The following is a 19,979-nucleotide window of genomic DNA, read 5'->3' as shown; positions in this document are numbered from 1 at the left end:
ATATCTGTTTTGTGTTTGTCAGATATCAGGGCTGAATCCCACAGTGAACGAGATGAGTGATCAGTTAAGTTCCATGTTTTGTTGGTGCTTGTGAGATAGAAATATTGATTTGTGGATCATGAAAATACCTTATTCTTTGGGATGGGTGGCGGAGGGGAGGATATCACTTGAAATGCTGGTGATCATATAAAGAATAAGACTAGGGAGTTGTTAAGAGGCAATCATTTTGTCAGTGGAGCCGCAAAAGCTCATAAATCACATTAACTTTTTCAAGTTCTTCACTTCTCTTGGAAAATATTTGTTAATCCCCTTAGTTTTTCTTAACATTTTCAGTAATCATTTTATGAATTTTGAAAGGATGCCTGTTTATCTATGAATTGCAGTTTCCTAAAGAAGAAGGTTGAGTTGAAAACCACTCTTCCTGTAAGAGCAGACTTGATGGGCTGTATAGTCTAGTTCAGCTCCTATGTCATATGGATTATAAAACAAAATACCAATTTTGATTTTGACATATCTCAGTAATGTATAGCCTATTTTGGGACAAAAAAGAGTTTGAAATTAATAGCATGTTTCCTCAATTGCAATGTGAGTGCAATAATGGAAGAAGATATTTATTCCTTATGTAATAGTTTTCACATACCTGGCTGTTGCCTACTGGAATCTTGGTCTTTTTATATGTCCCTGAAACATTTGCATCTTCAATGGTGCCTTGTCAGTTTGCTGCTTCTCTCTTCTCATTTTACTCTGGTCTTTGTGTTCGTGTGATCTCTCTAGCATAATGACCCAGCATTTTCTTTTAGAATATTTTATTTATCAGTTTTCAACCTCCAACTCATACAGTGATCAACATGCATCAAAACTTAGTCATCATTTTTGTACAAGGTTCACTGAGCCTCACTGAGTCCGAACCTTTTTTTCTACCCCTCCCACCCCCCTTATACACGATGGACCACATAACACACAACATTCAAGATGCTCACAACAAAGATTAAATCAGGGATATACAGACCCAGCCAATATCCTATCCATGGCTTTTTTTCAGATTGTGAATGGGATGGAGTTCGGCTGTGAGACAGGATGGCCCACCCTATAGCTGTGCACCAATGTAATTTAGATACGGTTTCCAAATTTTAAGGAAGGTACTGTGCTTTTTCCTGAGATCATAGGAAATCATCAACGGGGAACACAGCTCTACATTTTAGCATTCCAGTGCGCAATGCTCAAGCTGGAGTCAAACTTCCAGATAGCTGCTAAGCAATTCCTGGCCACTTCCAATGCGACCATTATAACGTGGATTTGAAATTTGGACAGCTTCATAGTAAGTCTTATGTTCATCATGTTTCCCAGCATGAACAACTCAGGATCCTGTGGGAATTCTTTGCCTAGGATTTCTCCCAAGGCTTTGCCCAGGTCCACCCAAAAGAACCTCACCTTGGTACATGTCCAGGTTGCGTGCACAAAAGTTCATGTCGCAATGCAACACCTGAAGCATTGGTCTGAAATTTCCAATTTTGATCTGTTCAATTTTTGTGGCATCAGATATACCTGGTGAAGAAAGTTATACTGCATCAGCCTGTACCACGCATCAATGATTGCTGTCATGCTGATCAGACACAGGTCCAACCAACACCACTTGTCATTCATTATTCCAAAGTCCAACTCCCACCTTTACCTTGACTTGTGAAGGCCTGGTTTAGCCTGACTCCCCCATCCCAACCCCGCCTAAAGTTAGAAATACTTTGCCAAAATAAACTTCTATTTATTCCCCTTTCAAATCAGGTTCTCTATGTCACTGCACACTGATAGGGGCATAGTTGTACTAATTTGTCCCTTAGAAAGATCTTATTTGTAGATAGCAGTGGAACATCCAGTTTAATAAACCATATTTATTTCTAAGCTGGTTAAATGACAATAGCTGCCCTGCTCATAACACGCCTCTGTGTACCAGATGACATTATGAAACTAGATGTCTAGGATCAGTCCATGGGAGCAGTTTATTCAGAGCCAGGGGTGTTTTTGGAAACAGCCCCAGTTTGAACCCTATATGTTGATTAATTTTCTTCCATATGGGTTTACCTTTCTTTCCAGATAGTAATTTAACATTCCACTTCCAAATAAAGTCCTTCCAAATAAAGTGCTGATCAATTTGTGCCCAGGATGGTACATTCCCTCCCTCAATGTATCTTGACTGGGCTGCCCAATAATATTTCTTGAAATTTGGCAATCACCTTATGTCAAGACTGAAATCCCAAGTTAATTTCTCCATAGAGACTATGGCCACTTTACCATTCCATAAAAATCTTCGCACTTTTGAGAGCCATTTCTGAAAGAATCCCCGGGGCAACGCCATGGGCAATGTCTAGAAGAGGTACTGAAACCGTGGCAACACATTCACTTTTACGCAGTTAACCCTGCCCACTAGCATTATGGGCAGGGTCATCCACCTATTCAAATCCTCCTCAATCTTCCCAAGCAAAGAGGTATAATTCAGTTTATATAAATTATTCAAGTTATTGTCCACCATCATGCCTAAGTATTTAATCCCATTTTGTGCCCACTTCAAACAACTGTTTTCCTGCTATTGACTGTAATCTCCTTTTGTTAGTGGCATAATTTCACTCTTCTTCCAATTAATCTTATACCCAGAGATCTCCCCATAGTCCTCTAGAGTAGAATGCAACTTGGCCAGCGAATTCACTGGGTATATCACCACATAATCTGCAAATAAGTTAATTTTTTTGTTCCTCCTGGCCTGCCCCAAATCCATTGATATCTGGAGCCTGGCATATCGGCTCAGCCAAGGGCTCCATGGCTAGTACAAATAGAGCTGGAGATAGTAGTCTACTGGATATTGATAGTGGGAAAGCTAGCGAAATTTGCCCATTGATCACAACTTTAGCCTTAGGCGCATGATCCAGCATTCTCATCCAATTTATAAAAGTTGGCCCTAGCCCCAATTTTTACAGCACTTGAATAAAAAGTCCCACTCTAACCTATCAAATGCCTTTTCCACATCCAGGGCTACAGCTACCCCTCTTTCATCTCTTGATTGTACTAGATGCATTATACTCAACAGCCGTCTAATGTTATCTGCCGCTTGTCTCTTTTGGACAAAGCCCGTCTGATCTTTTTTTATTAACTTTGGTAAATACTTTGCCAATCTATTTGTCAAAGCTTTGGCCAGTATTTTATAATCTGTGTTTAACAACTAGATCGGCCTAAAGGGTGGTACTAGTGGATCTTTGCCTTTTTTTTAGAATCGTCATAACAATTGTTATTGAAAAAGATTCTTTGAGGCCATGGATCTCCACTCCCTAGTCTACCACTTCCATAAAAAGAGGGATTAACAAGTCCTTAAATCCCTTGTAGAACTCAAGTGGGAACCCATCCTTCCCTCGAGACTTGTTAGTTTTAGTGAACTCAATGCTTTCCCTATTTTTTCCTCTGTGAAGGTGATATCTAACCACTCCTGTTCTTCAGGGTCTAAATTTAGTAGCTCTAATTTTCACAGGAACTTGACTGCTTTGCCAGACCCCTCTGCCAATTCAGAGATATAAGCCCTCATAGTTATTGCCTGAAGGTCTCGTTGATCTCTTTTGGCTTGTACAAGATCCTTCCATTCCCCATTTGTATTGCATTGATCATCCTTGAGGCCCGCTCCACCCTCAGCTGCCAAGAGAGAACCATGTGGGCTCTCTCCCCCAATTCTTTTTTTTTTCGATCCCATTAGGGCCTTTTCCATACTGTATGTTTCGAGTGTATTGTGCTTTAATTTCTTATTTGTCAGGGTCCTGTGGTGCTCTTCAGAGCCTGACTCCTGGAAGGCCCTCTCTTAATTGGTAATAATCTACTTCAATTCCTCTACCTCCCTTGTGTACTCCTTTTTAACTGTTTTAATATACCTAATTGTCTGACCTCTCAAATATGCTTAGAGGGTGTCCCGCAGGAAACATTTATCTGGAGTAGAGGTACAGTTGGCCTCACAGAACATGCCTATCCATGCCCTAACAAAAATACAAAACTCTGGCTTCTTTAGCAGCAGTGCATTAAAGCATCATCTGTACATTGTATCCTGCTTATCTGGCATTTCTATAGTTAGCGTCAAAGGTGAATGATCTAAAAGAGGTCTTTCTGCATGTTCAGTCTCCTTGATCCTACCCTCTACATGGACTGAACACTCTTTCCTATCAGGATTGCTACCGCCCACCCGCCCCACCCCCCCCCCCAACCCTTATCTTCGAGCCAAATAAGAAGGCTATCACCTGATACACCAAACCCAACCTCTTTTTAATTTTTAGTGTTCCCATTCTGTTAAAAGGGTTTCTTGGAGGAAGACCAGATCCACCCCCATTTTCTTGATGTGTCCCAAGACCCTTTTCCTCATCACCACCTGTTCAAACCATTTACTATGAGACTAATATATTTTATATTATTAATCACTGCCCCAGGGACTTCCACCAAGTTTGTACCCCCATACAGCAGCAGTTCCATCCCCACCATCCACCCAATTTTCTCCTTCCAGCCAACCAATCCAGCTCACTGAGGGTACAACAAATCCTAGGAAACTCAAGGGATGACCAAGACAAAGACCCAACAATTTTCACACAACTTTCAACCATCAAAGCAATCAATGGGCAAAAAAAGCTATTGTAATAGTAAATAAAAACCTACACACTGGACACAAAATGCAGACTAAAGAAGAAATCTTCCTGGTACAGTTTCTATAAACACCAAAGAAGAAACTTTGTCAGCTCAAAATGTGCATCAAGTATATATACCTAAAATGACAGAGAGAGAAGAAGACAAAATGAAATGACCCAGTATGTAAAAGTAGAAGACATAAATTTCTTGTTTATTTTCATTGTGTGATATTGTTTAATGGGTTTAATGTATCATATGTGTTGAACGTTGAGTGGGTGGGGAAGGGGGATGAAGGAGGGAGGGAAGGGAGGGGGGAAAGGGGAGAAAATGACACTATGTATATTCAAGAGGGAAATGCTTGTGTGTATTTTGGTCAGTATGGTTCATAGTGTGAAAAATATAAAAACATTTTTAAAAGTATAACACAATAGTGAAGGGCATCTGACATCAAGTCTACATTCTCCATACATACAATTAAATTTGAAAATTCAGAAATTAATCACCCTAATTTTGTGCTATTTCAGCTCTGCCAAGAAAAAAAATGTGCAGGAATCAATGACCTGATGGATAATTAAGGCATTGAACAACAATTGTTAAAATTAAGAAGCAACAAGATTTTATTTGTTGTTACATGTATGTCATTAACTTTTTAAATAAGGTACTAAACCATCACTGTTAGTTAGCAGTTTCCCAGACCCTGAAACTAATTCAATATTCCAAGATTTCTTTATTGTCTTGTCCCCAAAATGTAATAATGGACAAAATTTGCCAACTTTTGTCTGCTGCAGAGGCACACAAAGAGTTGCAACTAGTATGCCTGGCACCCCCAACAATAAGAGAAATAAAAGCAGAGTCCCTTCAGAGGCATGGATTCTCCTCCAGTACTTCTGTAGCCATGCAGACAGACCCTGTTCGATTCATTAGCAAACCCGAGCTCCCAGGTATGAAGGTCCAATACCACCAGGAAGCTTTCAGTGCCTGAGAATCCTTCAGGAGCCCTTCTTGCCCTCAGCACCCTCTGGAATCCTGATCTTGATCCCTGGTTCCAATGAGCCAGTCACCAGCAGCCAGTAGCCTCTGTGCCCTTTGCTAGCACGCTGCCATGGTCACTTTCCTTGTCAGGTCATCTCCAAAGCTTCTCCTTTGTGAGAATCTTCATTTCTTCTGATAAATAATTCATTCTTTTACTCCTTTTTAAAATAGTTTTTAAAGTTTGTATAATTTTCTATTTCTACCATAATTTTATATTTATTTTTCATCCTGTAAAACATTAAAAACATTGGTTTTGCTTTTTGCTTCAGAGTTTACTACATTTGGGAATTCTTCGATTTGATTGGTTGCTTGATGATATTATTACTGAAAGCCGGGGAATCCCTTACTTAATGCCTGACTCCAATTAGCAATAAATCCAAGCTCTAATGACTGTTAGATCTTTGTGGTCACCTTTATTCACTGATGCTTTGCTATTTTTCATTAAATAAAATCACAATATTTTCAATAAATAGCCACACTGACCAACAGGTGAACTTGCCGTTCCTTTCTTTTACCTCGTGTTTTTTTTAGTCCATGGATCACTTCTGCAGCTTACTTCATCTCACTTTGTAGAGTATCTCTCTATTCATTTATTTCTTATGGTTAGTCCACAGCTAAAGTATTGCTTCCAAGTCTGGTACAGTAATTTGGGAAAGATGTGAAGATCCTTGAGAGAATACAGGGGAAATTTAACGCCATGGTTCTAGGGTGAGATACTTTAGCAGCAGAGTAAAACAGGAGAAGCTATGATCATTTTTCTTGGAGTATGGATGGCTAAAATAAGATTTAATAGAAACATACTATTTACAACAGGCTTAGATACCAGACAAAGTTGACGGTACAAGGAATTGATAACATATGGATACAGCTGGAACTATTATCTGCAAAGGTAGAGGTACCAGGGGTGACAAATGATCTCAAAAGAAAATTGGATGGGCACTTTGGAGAAATAAACTTGCAGGGAAATGTGAGTCTTTAAAATGCATTTAAACAGCTACCATGAATTTTATGAGATGAATGAACTCATGCTCCGCTGAAGAGGATCATAAAATAGAAGGAAGATTGACATTTTAAGCATTTATGCCAGGTAAAGTTTAGTTTCAGTGTGTAAATTGAGTGGGCAAACTGGCACTGAAGCTATGTGAATGGTCTTGACCACGAGGCTTCACTGTTAAAAGATCGGAAGGAAGGGCAAGAGAATCTACACATGCAACTTTGTAGAGTTTACCTTCAGAATTAGTGGAGAAATCCAGACTAATACTAAGTCAATATTATATTGGATGTGTGAATGAAGGTTAAGGAGTTGACAATGTGTGGTGAGGGTGACTGGAACTCTTTCTTGATTGAAGGTAGGAAACGGCAAAGTGAGCTGGTTGGGCCAATTACACATTTCCATGTTGCATTTGGACGTATTCTCTGCTAATAATTAAACACTTAAGGATATGAATTTTACAAATGAATTTCCAAGAACAAATTACCATGGAAACCTTTGAAACAAGTAACTGCAAATTCATCTTAAGGGATATTCATCAATAATGTTCTGTGTTATTATTATGCATTATTAGAGCAGACAACATTTTACAGGGAGCATTACTGCAACAATTCACTGTCACTCTACTGTCAGATTAGTCAAATTAAATGAATTCACACAAAAATTGGCTATTTGCCAAAAATCTTTTACTAATTTATAGAGTTCCTCGACAATGAAGGATAAAAAAAAATCTCTTCCTGAAAGAGATCATTTCAAATGCATAGTACTGCGTTTGTTGTGCAAAACCTTACACAAGAACAGTCAAGATCAATAATTATTAACACTTAATAATTAAACACTTAAGGATATGAATTTTACAAATGAATGATGTATTTGAATTGCACTCTCAAACTTGTAGAGATGAGGCGTAGTGATTAGCGCAACACCTTTACAGCACCAGCAATTGGTACCAGGGTAGGAATCCTGTGACATCTATAATGAGTTTGTTCATTCTCCCTGTGTCTGCTCTGGTTTCCTTCCATTGTTTGGAATGTACAAGGAGTGTAGGTTAATTGGGTGTAAATTGAGCAGCATGAATAGCCAAAATAGCTTGTTACCATGATGTATGTCTAAATTTTAAAAGAATATATAAATGTATGGATTCTTTTAAATTTGGTTATATGATGAGTATCTGTATCTCAGTCACACTTGTTCGACCTGCATTGTCCAATCACACAGAAGTCTTCAAAAATTGAAGGTCTGCAAAGTTTGTTTTGAATTTTATCTATAATTTAATTTTGATGTATAATCGCAGTAAGAAAGAACTAATTCATCATTGCATGCATTAGCATTACATATTGTTTTAAAGCTTCTGACAGAATTCAAGAATGGATTTCATACCAATAAATTAGTATGCTTTATGAAAAGATTTTTCTTCCCTTTCCTTACCTCACAGTTAGAATTGATCTTGACTGTTCTTGTGTAAGGTTTTGCACAACAAACGCAGTACTATGCATTTGAAATGATCTCTTTCAGGAAGAGATTTTTTTTTATCCTTCATTGTTGAGGAACTCTATAAATTAGTAAAAGATTTTTGGCAAATAGCCAATTTTTGTGTGAATTCATTTAATTTGACTAATCTGACAGTAGAGTGACAGTGAATTGTTGCAGTAATGCTCCCTGTAAAATGTTGTCTGCTCTAATAATGCATAATAATAACACAGAACATTATTGATGAATATCCCTTAAGATGAATTTGCAGTTACTTGTTTCAAAGGTTTCCATGGTAATTTGTTCTTGGAAGCCTTTTCATTTGCAGATGTATGTCTCAAGGTTGCCACCTACATTTGGTTACTGGTAACATATTTGGTAACTTCAGTGCCTCCTTGAGTGACCTTGTAGTACACCAAAATTTTTTGGGACCTTTATGTGCAATGTATTTGACAATCTTCCCATCCTTAAGTATTTATTGAGGAAAGGTCTCAAAGCTGCTAAATATCAGGCTGTAAGAAAAACAAGTCAGTAATTGAGAATGACCAACTCTTGAATTTTTTCTTTTGTCCTTGTGGGGAAATACCATACACTCAGAAGTGCCATGTTCCCTAACTCTAGATTCTTGTTGTAATGGGTGTTCTAAATTTCTTTCTTAAAACCATGAAGAAAAACTTTATAAAGTTTTGAAGAAATGATGTGGGAATCTCCCACAGCACAATTCTGCCTCCCATGTGGATTATTATACAAATGTGATAAGAATAAATGAAGTACTCAATTTTGTATTTTCAGCAATCTGACCAAACTGAGGGGGCTGTGCAAGGAATTCATTCTCATTTGTTCCTTCTCTATGCTTCGGGGTGAAAATGAAAAGTTAAATAGAAGAGCAAAGTATGTCAAACATGTAAATGAAGTTTGCTCACAAGTATTTATTGCAGCAAATTGTATTTAGTTTTCTCCACATTATGCTTAATTAACTGCATCATATTTGGGAATAAGTACTACAAATAACACAATGATAACTTTACTTGGGGGGGGCATACCACGTGACGACGTGAGATTATACTGGTAATTCCTACTCTCCTCAAAAAAGTGACAAAAAAGACTATAAAAGTTACAAAAAGTATAAGAAAGAACTGTCTAAAGACATACAGAAGACATTAACAATGCCACCGAAGAAAGGTAAAGGCCTTACTGCAATACAAGAAATGGAGCAAATAAAAAGAGAGGCCTCCCTTGAGAAAGGATCCTGAAGCTGTCCACAGGTAATATCCAAAGAAGAGCAGCCAGAAGTTGGGGATACCTTGGACATTGCTGGACAAGGTCTCCTCTGACAATGGCTGCTGACACCGACTGAAGAAGTGACTCTACGCATGCATTACACCTCGTGCATGCGCAGAGCACACAAAAAATTTGAGGAACTTTTTAAAAAAATACAAGATTCTCACAGCTCCAGCGATCAAGAAGAGGACCTGGAAAAGCAAAGAAAAGACCAAGAATGATTTACAATCAAGAAAAATGCAGAGAAAGATACAGAAGTTTCCTTATCTTCTGGGGAAATGAAGCACTTTTTAGATTATTTTCAACAATCTATGGAAGTATTAACTGATGAAGTAAGGAAGAATGGTGAGAAGATTGAAAATTTAGTGCAACAAGTTGACACAAGAATTAAAATAGAGGATGGGAAAATTAAAGGAAATTAATTCAATATCAAAAAATTAAAGATCAAATTAAGAAAGTACAAGCAGAAGCTGCTGCCAAGAACTATCAGTTAATGCAAAAAAATAGACATTTTGGAAAATTTTAGTAGACGGAATAACATCAAGATTGTTGGACTTAAAGAAGGGGATGAAGGTCAAGATATGAAAACACTTTTGCAACGATGGATACCAGAATCTTTGGGTCAGGCCGAATTTCAAGTAGATTTGGGGATTGAGAGAGCCCATAGGGCACTGAGACCTAAACCACCTAAACCTCAGACTGACCAAAGTTCCCATCCAATACTTGTCAGATTCCTTCGATATGAAGTAAGAGAGAAGATATTGGAGTTGGCAGCGAAGCAAACTGAAGAAAGATGATCACCTTTGATTTATAATGGAAATAAGATTTTCTTTTATCCAGACACAAGTTTTGATTTGTTAAAAAAGAGAAAAGAGTTTAATCCAGTTAAATATGTGCTATGGAAAAAAAGCTGTGCATTTGTTTGAGATGCCCTGCTGTACTGAAAGTATTTGTCCCGGTGGGAGGAAGAGATTTTTTAGAGAGTCTAATCAAGCAGAGATAGGTGCAGATTCATTGCCTGCTAAAGAACAACAGGTGGTTGCTGATACCTGAATTAATTAGATAGCTGAAAGAATTTTACTAACTGAAATTACATTGTGTTTCAAGGGAGTTTAAAGGGGGAGGAAGGTTTAACCTACAATGCACAAGATCTATTATATTTTGATTAGATCAATGGATTAATAGATTTATTGGAAAAACTATAGTAAGGGATGGTATGATGTATCGAGTGAGTTAGTGGGGAGTGTAATGCTGACCACTGTGATATCATAGGCACATATATACTTTTTGCATCCCTTATAATTCAGGGGATAGAGATGTTTTACCATCAAGCACCTCTGAGGTTTTTCTTTACTTTCTTCTTCTTAATTGTTTTCATTATTTTTCTTTTTTTTATTCAAAACCTGGATTATTTATGTATGTAGCATGTTACATAAGGAGTATTGTGGTAAGTGAGAGGGGAGGGGGATGCTGGATGGACATACGGTCTAATACTGATGTTTAATGGCAGGGAAATTGAATTTTATTAATATTAATGGAATTCTGAATCCGATAAAGAGAAAAAGGTTATTAAGTTATATGAAAAAAACCAAAGTGGATGTAGCTTTTTTTTACAAGAAATTCATTTTACAGAAATAGAACATGAGAAATTAAAGAGGGATTGAGTAGGAATGTTATTGTCTTCTTCATTTAACTCTTAAACCAGAGGGGTAGCGATATTAATAAATAAAGTTTACCAATTAAAATATTGGATATATCTAATGATAATGTGAAGATATGTGATGATAAATTATCAAATTTATTTGGAATGTTGGACATTGATGAATATATATGCATGGAATATAGATGATAGAAAATGTATACAAGATGTTTTATGCAATTAGCCAATGGAAAGGGGAAAATAATCATGGAAGGAGATTTTAATTTTACTTTTGATTCAAAGTTGGATAGATCAGGTGAAATTATGGTTAAAAACAAGGTAGTTAAAATTGTGATGAATTTTATGAATGAAATGAAACTTGACAGTTAGAGGAAGATGCATCCTGGTATGAGGGATTATTAATTTTATTATTTTAGATATAAGACATATTCACGTTCAGATATGTTTTTAATCTCCTCTCAACAACAAGCAAGAATTCAAAAGATTGAATATCAAGCAAAAATATTATCATTCACCTTTAGTTATGTCAATTTTATTGGAATAAGAATAAAATATAGGTTATAGATGGAGGTTTAATACTGCATTGTTAAAAAGGCATGATTTTTGTAAATTTTTAAGACAGCAGATAATTTTTTCTAGACACTAATGAACACTCTATAAGCAGTAAATTTGTGGATTGGGACTCTATTAAAGACTTAATTAAGATGGGAAATAAAAGTTATACAGCTAAAATTAACCGCTTGAAAAAAATAAGTAACAAGGTTGGAAAAATAATTACAGAATCAAGAGAATGGTGAGAAATGAAGAATATTGGAATTTTAAAAATTGAAATTTAATGAAATTCAAACATATAAAATGGAGAGAGATATAATGTGAACACAACAAAAATATTATGAGTTGGGAGATAAGAGTTGAATTGAAGACAGAGCAATTATTGAGAACAAGAATAGCCATAAAGGAGGAATTAGGTCACCTTATTTATAAAACATGGGTATTAATGATGTTTTTCTGAAATTTTATAAGAAATTATATCAATTGGAATCTTTGAAGGATGGAGATAAAAATAGATAAATATTTATCACAAATTATATTGCCAGAATTAAATACTGAGGAAAAGATTGAATTAACAAATTCTTTTACTGATGCAGAAATATATGACATATTGATGACTTAATCAAATAATAGGGCTCCAGGAGAGGATGGTTTTTCTCTGAAGTTTTACAAAGAATTTAAAGAGTTATTGATCCCTATATTTGTAGGATTGTTAGATCAAATGAACAACTCCTGTGTTTTACCAGAGTCATTTAAAACAGCATTAATAATAGTCATTCTTAAAAAAGGGGAGGATCCTTTGCTTCCATCTTCATATAGGTCAATATTATTATTGAATACAGATTATAATATTTGGTCTAAATTATTAATTAATAGATTAGCTAAATGTTTACCTAAATTGATAATTATGGACCAAACGTTTCATCAAAAATAGAAGATCAGCTGATAATATTGTTAAGTTTTTAAGTTTATTAAGTAGCTCAAAAAAGAAAAATACCATCTGTAGCTTTGGCTTTAGATGCAAATAAAACCTTTTAGAATGGGACTATTATTTAAAGTGTTGAAGGTTTTTGGAATTCCAACAAATTTTATAAATTAGATAAGGACATTATGTAATCATCAAAAGGCTCAAGTAGTTAAAAAGGAACAAATATCAAAATCTTTTTTATTGGAAAGATCATCTAGACAATGTTGTCTATTATCATCTTTTTTATATGTGTTGGCTATAGAACCTTTAGCAGATAAGAAGAAATAATGAGATTAAGGGCATGAAGATAAAGAACATAAAATTAGTCTTTTTGCAGATGATGTAATATATCTTATAAACTATGAAATTTGATTAAAAAAAATAAATGTATGATTGCGGAGTTTGGGTTAATATCAGGTTATAAAGTAAATATTGATAAAAGTGAAGTGATGCCAATGATTGAGACTGATTATACTCAAATTAAGAAAATGACTAAATTTGAATGGCAGAAGTGGTTAAATATTTAGGAATTAATATTGATAATAATTTGAATAATTTATTTAAATTAAATTATATACCTTTATTGAAGAAAATTAAAGAAGACTTAATAAGATGGAAAGATTAACATTTTTCTTTAATAGGAAGGATAAATTGAGTGAAGATTAATATTTTTCCTTGAATAAAATACCTATCCCAATCATTACCAATTTCTGTACCAACAACATTTTTTCAAGATTTAAATAAAAATGTAAGAAAATGTATTTTCAAGACAAAAATGCCTAGGATGGCATTGGAAAAATTAACATGGAAATATGATCGGGGGTCTACGAAAGTCTAATTTAAAAAAAATTATTATAAAGCAGCTCAACCACTCACTGCTTGAAGATGTTCCACCATGTTCTTTATGCATTTCCCCTTTCACCCTTAACCCATGTCCTCTAGTTTTTATCTCACCTAACCTCGGTGGAAAACTTCTGCTTGCATTTACTCTATCTATACCTATATTCATTTTGTATACTTCTATCAAATCTCCCCTCCTTTTTTTGTGCACTCCAGGGAATAGAGTCCTAACCAGTTTAACCTTTCCCTATATCTCAGTTCTTCAAGTCCTGGCAACATCCTCTTCTGCACTCTTACAAACTTATTGATATCCTTCCTGCAGTTAGGTGATCAAAACTGCACACAATACTCAAAATTTGACCTCACCAATGTTGCAATGTTTACCTGTTCCTTGGATATCTCAAGAGTAAGCTATTCCAACCCACCCAGCCAGTTCTCCCATTTTTACCTTCAATAAATACAAGATCATCCAAAACTCCACTATCTGTGTCCTTTATTAAAGTCATCTACCTGCATTAGCCTCCTGATAAGCCACGGCTTAATTAAGGGAAAAAAACATCTTTTGAGGTCAAATTTCAACAAGTTCTTGCCTTAACTTATCTCAGTTTTTTGATCTTTTCTAATTCTATGCTTTTATGCATCACTAATTTCAATCGTTTCACCAGTAGCACAGATTTCTTAAATTGCTAAAGCCCTGAGCTCAGAATTCTGTCTGTGCTTCTTTCATCCTTCAAGGAATTATTTAGAATCTGCTTCTTTGATCAAACCTTTGTTCATTTGCCTTTCTATCTGCTTATTTGGCTTGATTTCTAAGTTTGTGTAATAATTCTGTTGTGAAGTGCATATGAATGTTTTCATGTTTAAAGTTGGCCCATAAATGCAAGGGATTGTTTAAAGCTAAACAGTTAGCATTTCCAAATGTCAGTAAAAATGTGTCTCACTGTTTTGTGGGAGTTTTACTAAATATTTCACAAAAGTGCCTTGTGCTGAAAAAGAAATCATAGATTTTTGATTTGTACTTGTATGTGTGACAATATTTTTTTTGTTTTAGTTAATATATAAACTGTCAGTAACAAGCTGTAAGTAGGAAAATGATTTTATTGTCTCACAGTCTGATTTGTTTTGAGAATATCTGCAAGAACTTGCTGCTTATTCTACCTGTTCTTTCAGATCACGTATCTGTTGGAGGGCTTGGAGACAGCTTTTATGAATATTTGCTCAAGGCATGGTTGATGTCAGACAAGACTGATGAAGAAGCCCGGAAAATGTATTATGATGCGATTCAGGTAAACACAACATTTTAATCTCCTGAATGGTCTCATGGTAATACTAGTGCATATCTAGTTTTATAAAATGAAATGTGATGTTGAAAGTGTAAACCATTTAATTCTTATATATGACCATTTATAAATTATGCCTATGTGGTGAATTTATCTTGTTTGATAAGTACTTCTATTCAAATGTTCCTTTATGCATGCTTTCTTTACCTACATTTACAGAATGATTCAGTGATTTACCTCAATAAAACAATTTCTCTCACACATCAAAGGGTATTGTGCAGAAATCTTGAACATCGCAAAAAGTCATGTTACGTTAATGAAATAAGAGGTTACCCATATAATAAATGAAATGAATAATGAATTCCATATAACAATGAATCCTTTGTGCATTATAACTTCCAATTTTCAGTGTTATCTCTATTTTTACAGTATATGTTTTATTGAAAAAGCATAAACTGTTGCTTTTAGACTTCTCATCTAATACGACTAAACTGAGATTTAATTTTATTTCTTGACCAAGGAATAAACTAGTTTATACATATTGACCTGATATTATGAATCCTAGTGTGATATGTGCACCGAAACAAGCTACACAGGGAAGCGGTTGAGGCTTCCTCATTAAACATATTTAAGGTTCAGTTAGATATATTTTTACATAACAAAGGAATTAAGGGATATGGGGAAAGGGCAGGTGGGTGGAGTTGAGTCAATGATCAGATCAGCCATGATCTTATTGAATTGTGGAGGAGGCTCGTTGGGCCGAATGGCCGACTCCTGTTCCTAGTTCTTATGTTCTTATGTTATGTTCTTAGATACTCTGCTAAAACTTGATGGAATTCTGAGATCGGGACAGCATAATTTGGCTGCATATCTCTGTTTCTCTTCAGTATGGGTGTGAACTTGCTTTCATTTTGCTGACTGAGTTGCACATTTTATAACAAGTATCGCAACTTATTGTATTAGATTGCGCAATCATCCATCCATGATGTATACACGTGTAAGATGGATGGACGGCAGAATGAACATATAGTACATGAACATTTGTGTGGGTGTCTTGATTGTATCAACTGGCATCGCAGAAGAGGGTGCACTCTTCCAAGCTTATATATAAGGATTGGATTACTCAAACCCTCATCTGTGATGCCAGTTAATGAGATCATGGCCAGAATATGATCTTCCTATTTGTTAATTTAATTGTTTGTTTTATGTGCTTTTATTTAAAATTGTTAGTGCTGCATCTAGTTAAATTCCAAATATTTAAATGTCAACCTTGACTCATTGGTGATGCTCTTCAGTATGAGGTGGAGTTTATGGGGTCAAATCACACTGCAAAGACCACATAATCCAGATCAACAATTCAACTGTAGTATTCCAGTGTTATTGAATTATCAGCTGAGATTTTGCACTCTGTGGCTTGATGTAAAAAACACCATTCAAAGGCATTTCCCTGAAAGTCTGTGTGATTGTTATCCGTCAGCCATATTTTATGAATTGATTATCTATTCATTTATCTCACTGATTTTTGTGAAATCAGACTTTATGTTGGTGGAGCACCGCAGCATGAACAAACAGGCACAAACAACAAAAGGCTATACTGAAGGCTTAAAACTTGCATACAAGGTTCTGTCTCCTTTCTGGCTCCATGTGCTCTGCTCCTGCCCAAGGGCGGCGCGAGCCTTTATGTGGGGCTTGTGATTGGCCGGGAGTAGGTGGACCCAGTCTCCCAAGTTACCTCCCTGCAAGTACAAAGGGTTGCCCCCTGCACTAGGTAGTGCAGGCAGGAGCAGGTAGTCACCGACGGTCCAGTGGTTGCATCACCACAATGTTTCCATACATTACCACTGTATCTCGACTTAATTACTGTCTTATTAACTGTTCGATGTTTGGAATGGTTTCAACATGTGACACTGAGTGCAATTATAAGTTATTCCTCTAAACAAAACTAAAGATCTATCTTTTGTTTATTTAAATAAATGGATACATACAGCACTTGTGTTGATAAATTCAGCAACTCTGCTCATTTTCAGCATTCCTGATGTTTTTGATCCAAGCGATTGGAAGGATTTTATTGTTTTTTTCATAACGTGGATTTCTGGAATTATTAGAATGTTTAAACTCTTTTTTTATTTGAATCTTGAAGAACTGATAAGAAACCGTTGAGTAGAAAGAAGAAAATAAATATTACAATATTGTCAAAGTACTCTGAGAAGCTAGTTCAGCACCGCTGCAACGAAGTAGCCAAAAATGTTAGTACCAATGAGCTAAGTGGCAATGTGAGTGATATGGCCAGACTGCTAAGAAACTTAATTTACTTTCAACCCTGTTTGGAAGCCACACTAGTTCTAAGCTGGATCCAACTCCTGATTTGGAGGAGTTTGTTTACGATGATAACAGCAGCTTAGGTAAATGGGTGATTCATTATGGGTTCATTTTGACCAACTGCACTCTCACTCCTTGTGGGAAGCGAGGGAAGAATTTGCACAGAGCTTTGCAATATAGTTGCATCATCTTTGACAACAGGTGAAGTTCCAGAACACTGGAGGGTGGCTACCATTGTAATATTTTAAAAGGGCAGAGAGGATATTCCATGAAACTACAGGCTGGTAAAACTGATGACAGTGATGGAAAAGTTGGTGGAGAAGATTTTGATGGACAGAATCGACGAGCATTTGGGCTGATTACGGGTGGTCAGCATGGATTATGCATTGGAAGCCTTGTGTCACAGATCAGGCTAGAGTACTCTGAAGGGGTTACCAAATGAATTGACGAGGGCAAGGCAATGGACTGTCTGTATGGACTTTAGGAAGACCCTTTGACAAAGTCCATAAGTCTGGAAAGTTAGATCATGTGATTCAAGGTGAGATAGCTATTTGTATTCAAAACTGGATTGGAGGAAGGAGCCAGAGGGTAGTAATGGAGTGTTGCTTTTCTGTTTGGAGGCTTGTGATCAGTGGAGAGCTGCTGTTTGATGCTAGATCAACTCTTGTTTAGATTAATGATTTGGATGACTGTACAGTTAACATGGCAGTAAATTTGATAATGATTCAAAAATTGGTGCTGTAGTGGACAGGGTAAAGAGGATCTAGATCACTTGGGAATGTGGGCCAATAAGTGGTAAGTGGAATTCTGACAAGTGTGAGGCATTGCCTTTCAATAAGTTAAAGCAGGGCAGGACTTATACAATATATGCTTGAGCCCAGAAAAGTGTTGTAGAAGAGAAAAAAACGAGTATGCATGCATCGTTCCCTGAAAATAGTGGCACAGGGTGAATATGAAGATGTCTGATATGCTTGTTCCCATTAAGCCAAGTATTGAGTACAAAAGTTGGAACATTATGATACAGCTAACAACTCATTGATGAGACAACATTTGGAGTACTGCATGCAGTCTGGTTGCTTAGCTGGCTTGATAAGAATGTCAGTAAGTTGAGAAAGACAAAATAGATTCACCAGGTTGTGACTGGGACTTGAATGACAGTGAGAGGCTGAATAAATTGGGTTTAATTTTCTGGAGCATTGGAGGCTGAGGGAGGACTGTATAGAGATAGATGAAATAAAGAGGACTGTGGATAATGTAAATGCTTGGTCTTTTTTCCAGGGTAGATGATGCTAGAGCAAGAAGGCATAGGTTTAAAATGAGAGGGACCAGAAGGTAACTTTTTCACTGAGAAGGTAGTCCATATCTGGAACAAGCTGTCAGAAGAAGTGAGTACAATTACAATGTTAAAATATATTCAGACAAATATATGGATATAAGGGGTTTAGAACAATATGGGGCAAATGCATGCAAATTGGACTTGATCAGCATTGATGAGTTGGGCCTTGTAGCTTGTTCTGTGCTGGACGGCTGTGACCTTATCAGTCAACGTTAGTTCAACAGGGCCATAATATTGGTAATCCTAATTAAAAGATTGCAAGGAGTCCCACAGTGAAAGAACAATGCTCGTACTGATTTTCCTTCACAACAAAAAGACAATCATCTTGTTGCAAACTAATAACCCATAAAGCTCATTAGACCATGTCTCCTTATTTACCAAGGCAATTGAAACCCATTTGATTAGAAAATCTAATGGAGGATTAAAATATATTGCTGAATGGAAAGGTGGCTTACTCGAACACAAGATGGGACATCTGACATGTTTTTCTGGAGGAATGTTTGCATTGGGCGCCGACGGTGCACCTGAAGATACGAGTGGTCATCACATGGAACTGGCTGCTGAGATTGCACGTACTTGCCATGAGTCTTATGTCCGTACAGGTGAGGCTCATAAGATTCTCTATAATGATCTTCCCTTTGTAAGCCATTAAATCTTAGATGGCTGTTATCCCTTAAGTGTCCATTGGTAATTTTTTCAACTGTCTATTACTCAAGTACAAAACATTTAAGTGACTTGTTGATCCAAACCAAGGCCTTTATTAACTAAAAGACTGGAGCATATCACAAGTCGGTCGACCAGTCCAGAATGACCTGGTCTGGCTAGGAGCAATCCTTTAAGACCTGCCAGTAGGTGTGGCTACACTCTCAGCCAATCACAGTCATCCTACACTACCATCTGTACATGTACACATTGGTGATAGAATCTGTACTATCACAAGTGGAAAGTAACATCATACATGATTCGGATCTTATTATTAGCTGTGATCTGCATGGTTCCAGTTCCTGTAAGGGGATCTTTGTAATACATAAATGAAAGAGCCTCATCACCCAAGGAGGAGCAAGAGCACCTGGCCACTATTCCAGGGCACGAATTCAATAACAGCAGACACTATTCTACACTTTATACATCCCATGTAACTTTTTAATAAGAAGATTGTTCTGACAGATGGTGAATAACAAGAATAATAGGGCACTGCAATTTATCACCTCCTGCTGTCCTTCTGTTGAGGATAAAACCTCCAGGCTTGAGGAAGGATTAAAATGTAAATCCAAAGTTTAGCTGATATAAGGCAGCATAGCGATGTCTGCCTCTGGGAAAAATGCCATTGAAATAACATGAACAGAAAATTATAAGGTACTCAAGCTTGTCTAGTTTAAAGGTAGAAGTAAGAGGGCTTTAGACCTCTCATAATGTGAAACCCCCCACTAAACTACCTATTGTGCAGTTAAAACTCATTGTTATTTATCAGTAGGTCCAATTATATACTGATGCCTTTCCTGTGGTCTTGGAGTGATTCACTATCGCTCCACCACTGGTAGTTTGGCCATCAGGCCTGAAATTAATTGCAGTTTCCTCCTGTTAAACATTAAGCAGACCGAAATCATAAA

The 19,979-nt window shown here is 36.5% G+C and overlaps 1 protein-coding gene across 4 annotated transcripts in view; it reads left to right on the top strand.

Annotated features, from left to right (window-relative positions):
• The window catches only part of man1a1 (mannosidase, alpha, class 1A, member 1), a 541,635-nt gene that overhangs the window by 500,085 nt on the left and 21,571 nt on the right, over positions 1 to 19,979 (top strand). For all 4 annotated transcript variants that reach the window (XM_069886857.1, XM_069886856.1, XM_069886854.1 and 1 more), the window contains 2 exons: positions 14,605 to 14,720; positions 18,752 to 18,971. In XM_069886857.1, coding sequence (XP_069742958.1) covers positions 14,605 to 14,720; positions 18,752 to 18,971 — 336 coding nt within the window. The remainder of the gene's footprint in view (positions 1 to 14,604; positions 14,721 to 18,751; positions 18,972 to 19,979) is intronic.

Source organism: Narcine bancroftii, chromosome 6 (assembly GCF_036971445.1).
Source record: "Narcine bancroftii isolate sNarBan1 chromosome 6, sNarBan1.hap1, whole genome shotgun sequence".
NCBI lineage: Eukaryota > Metazoa > Chordata > Chondrichthyes > Torpediniformes > Narcinidae > Narcine > Narcine bancroftii.
The sequence above is the reverse complement of the archived record's forward strand: the minus strand, read 5'-3'. Positions and strand labels throughout refer to the sequence as shown.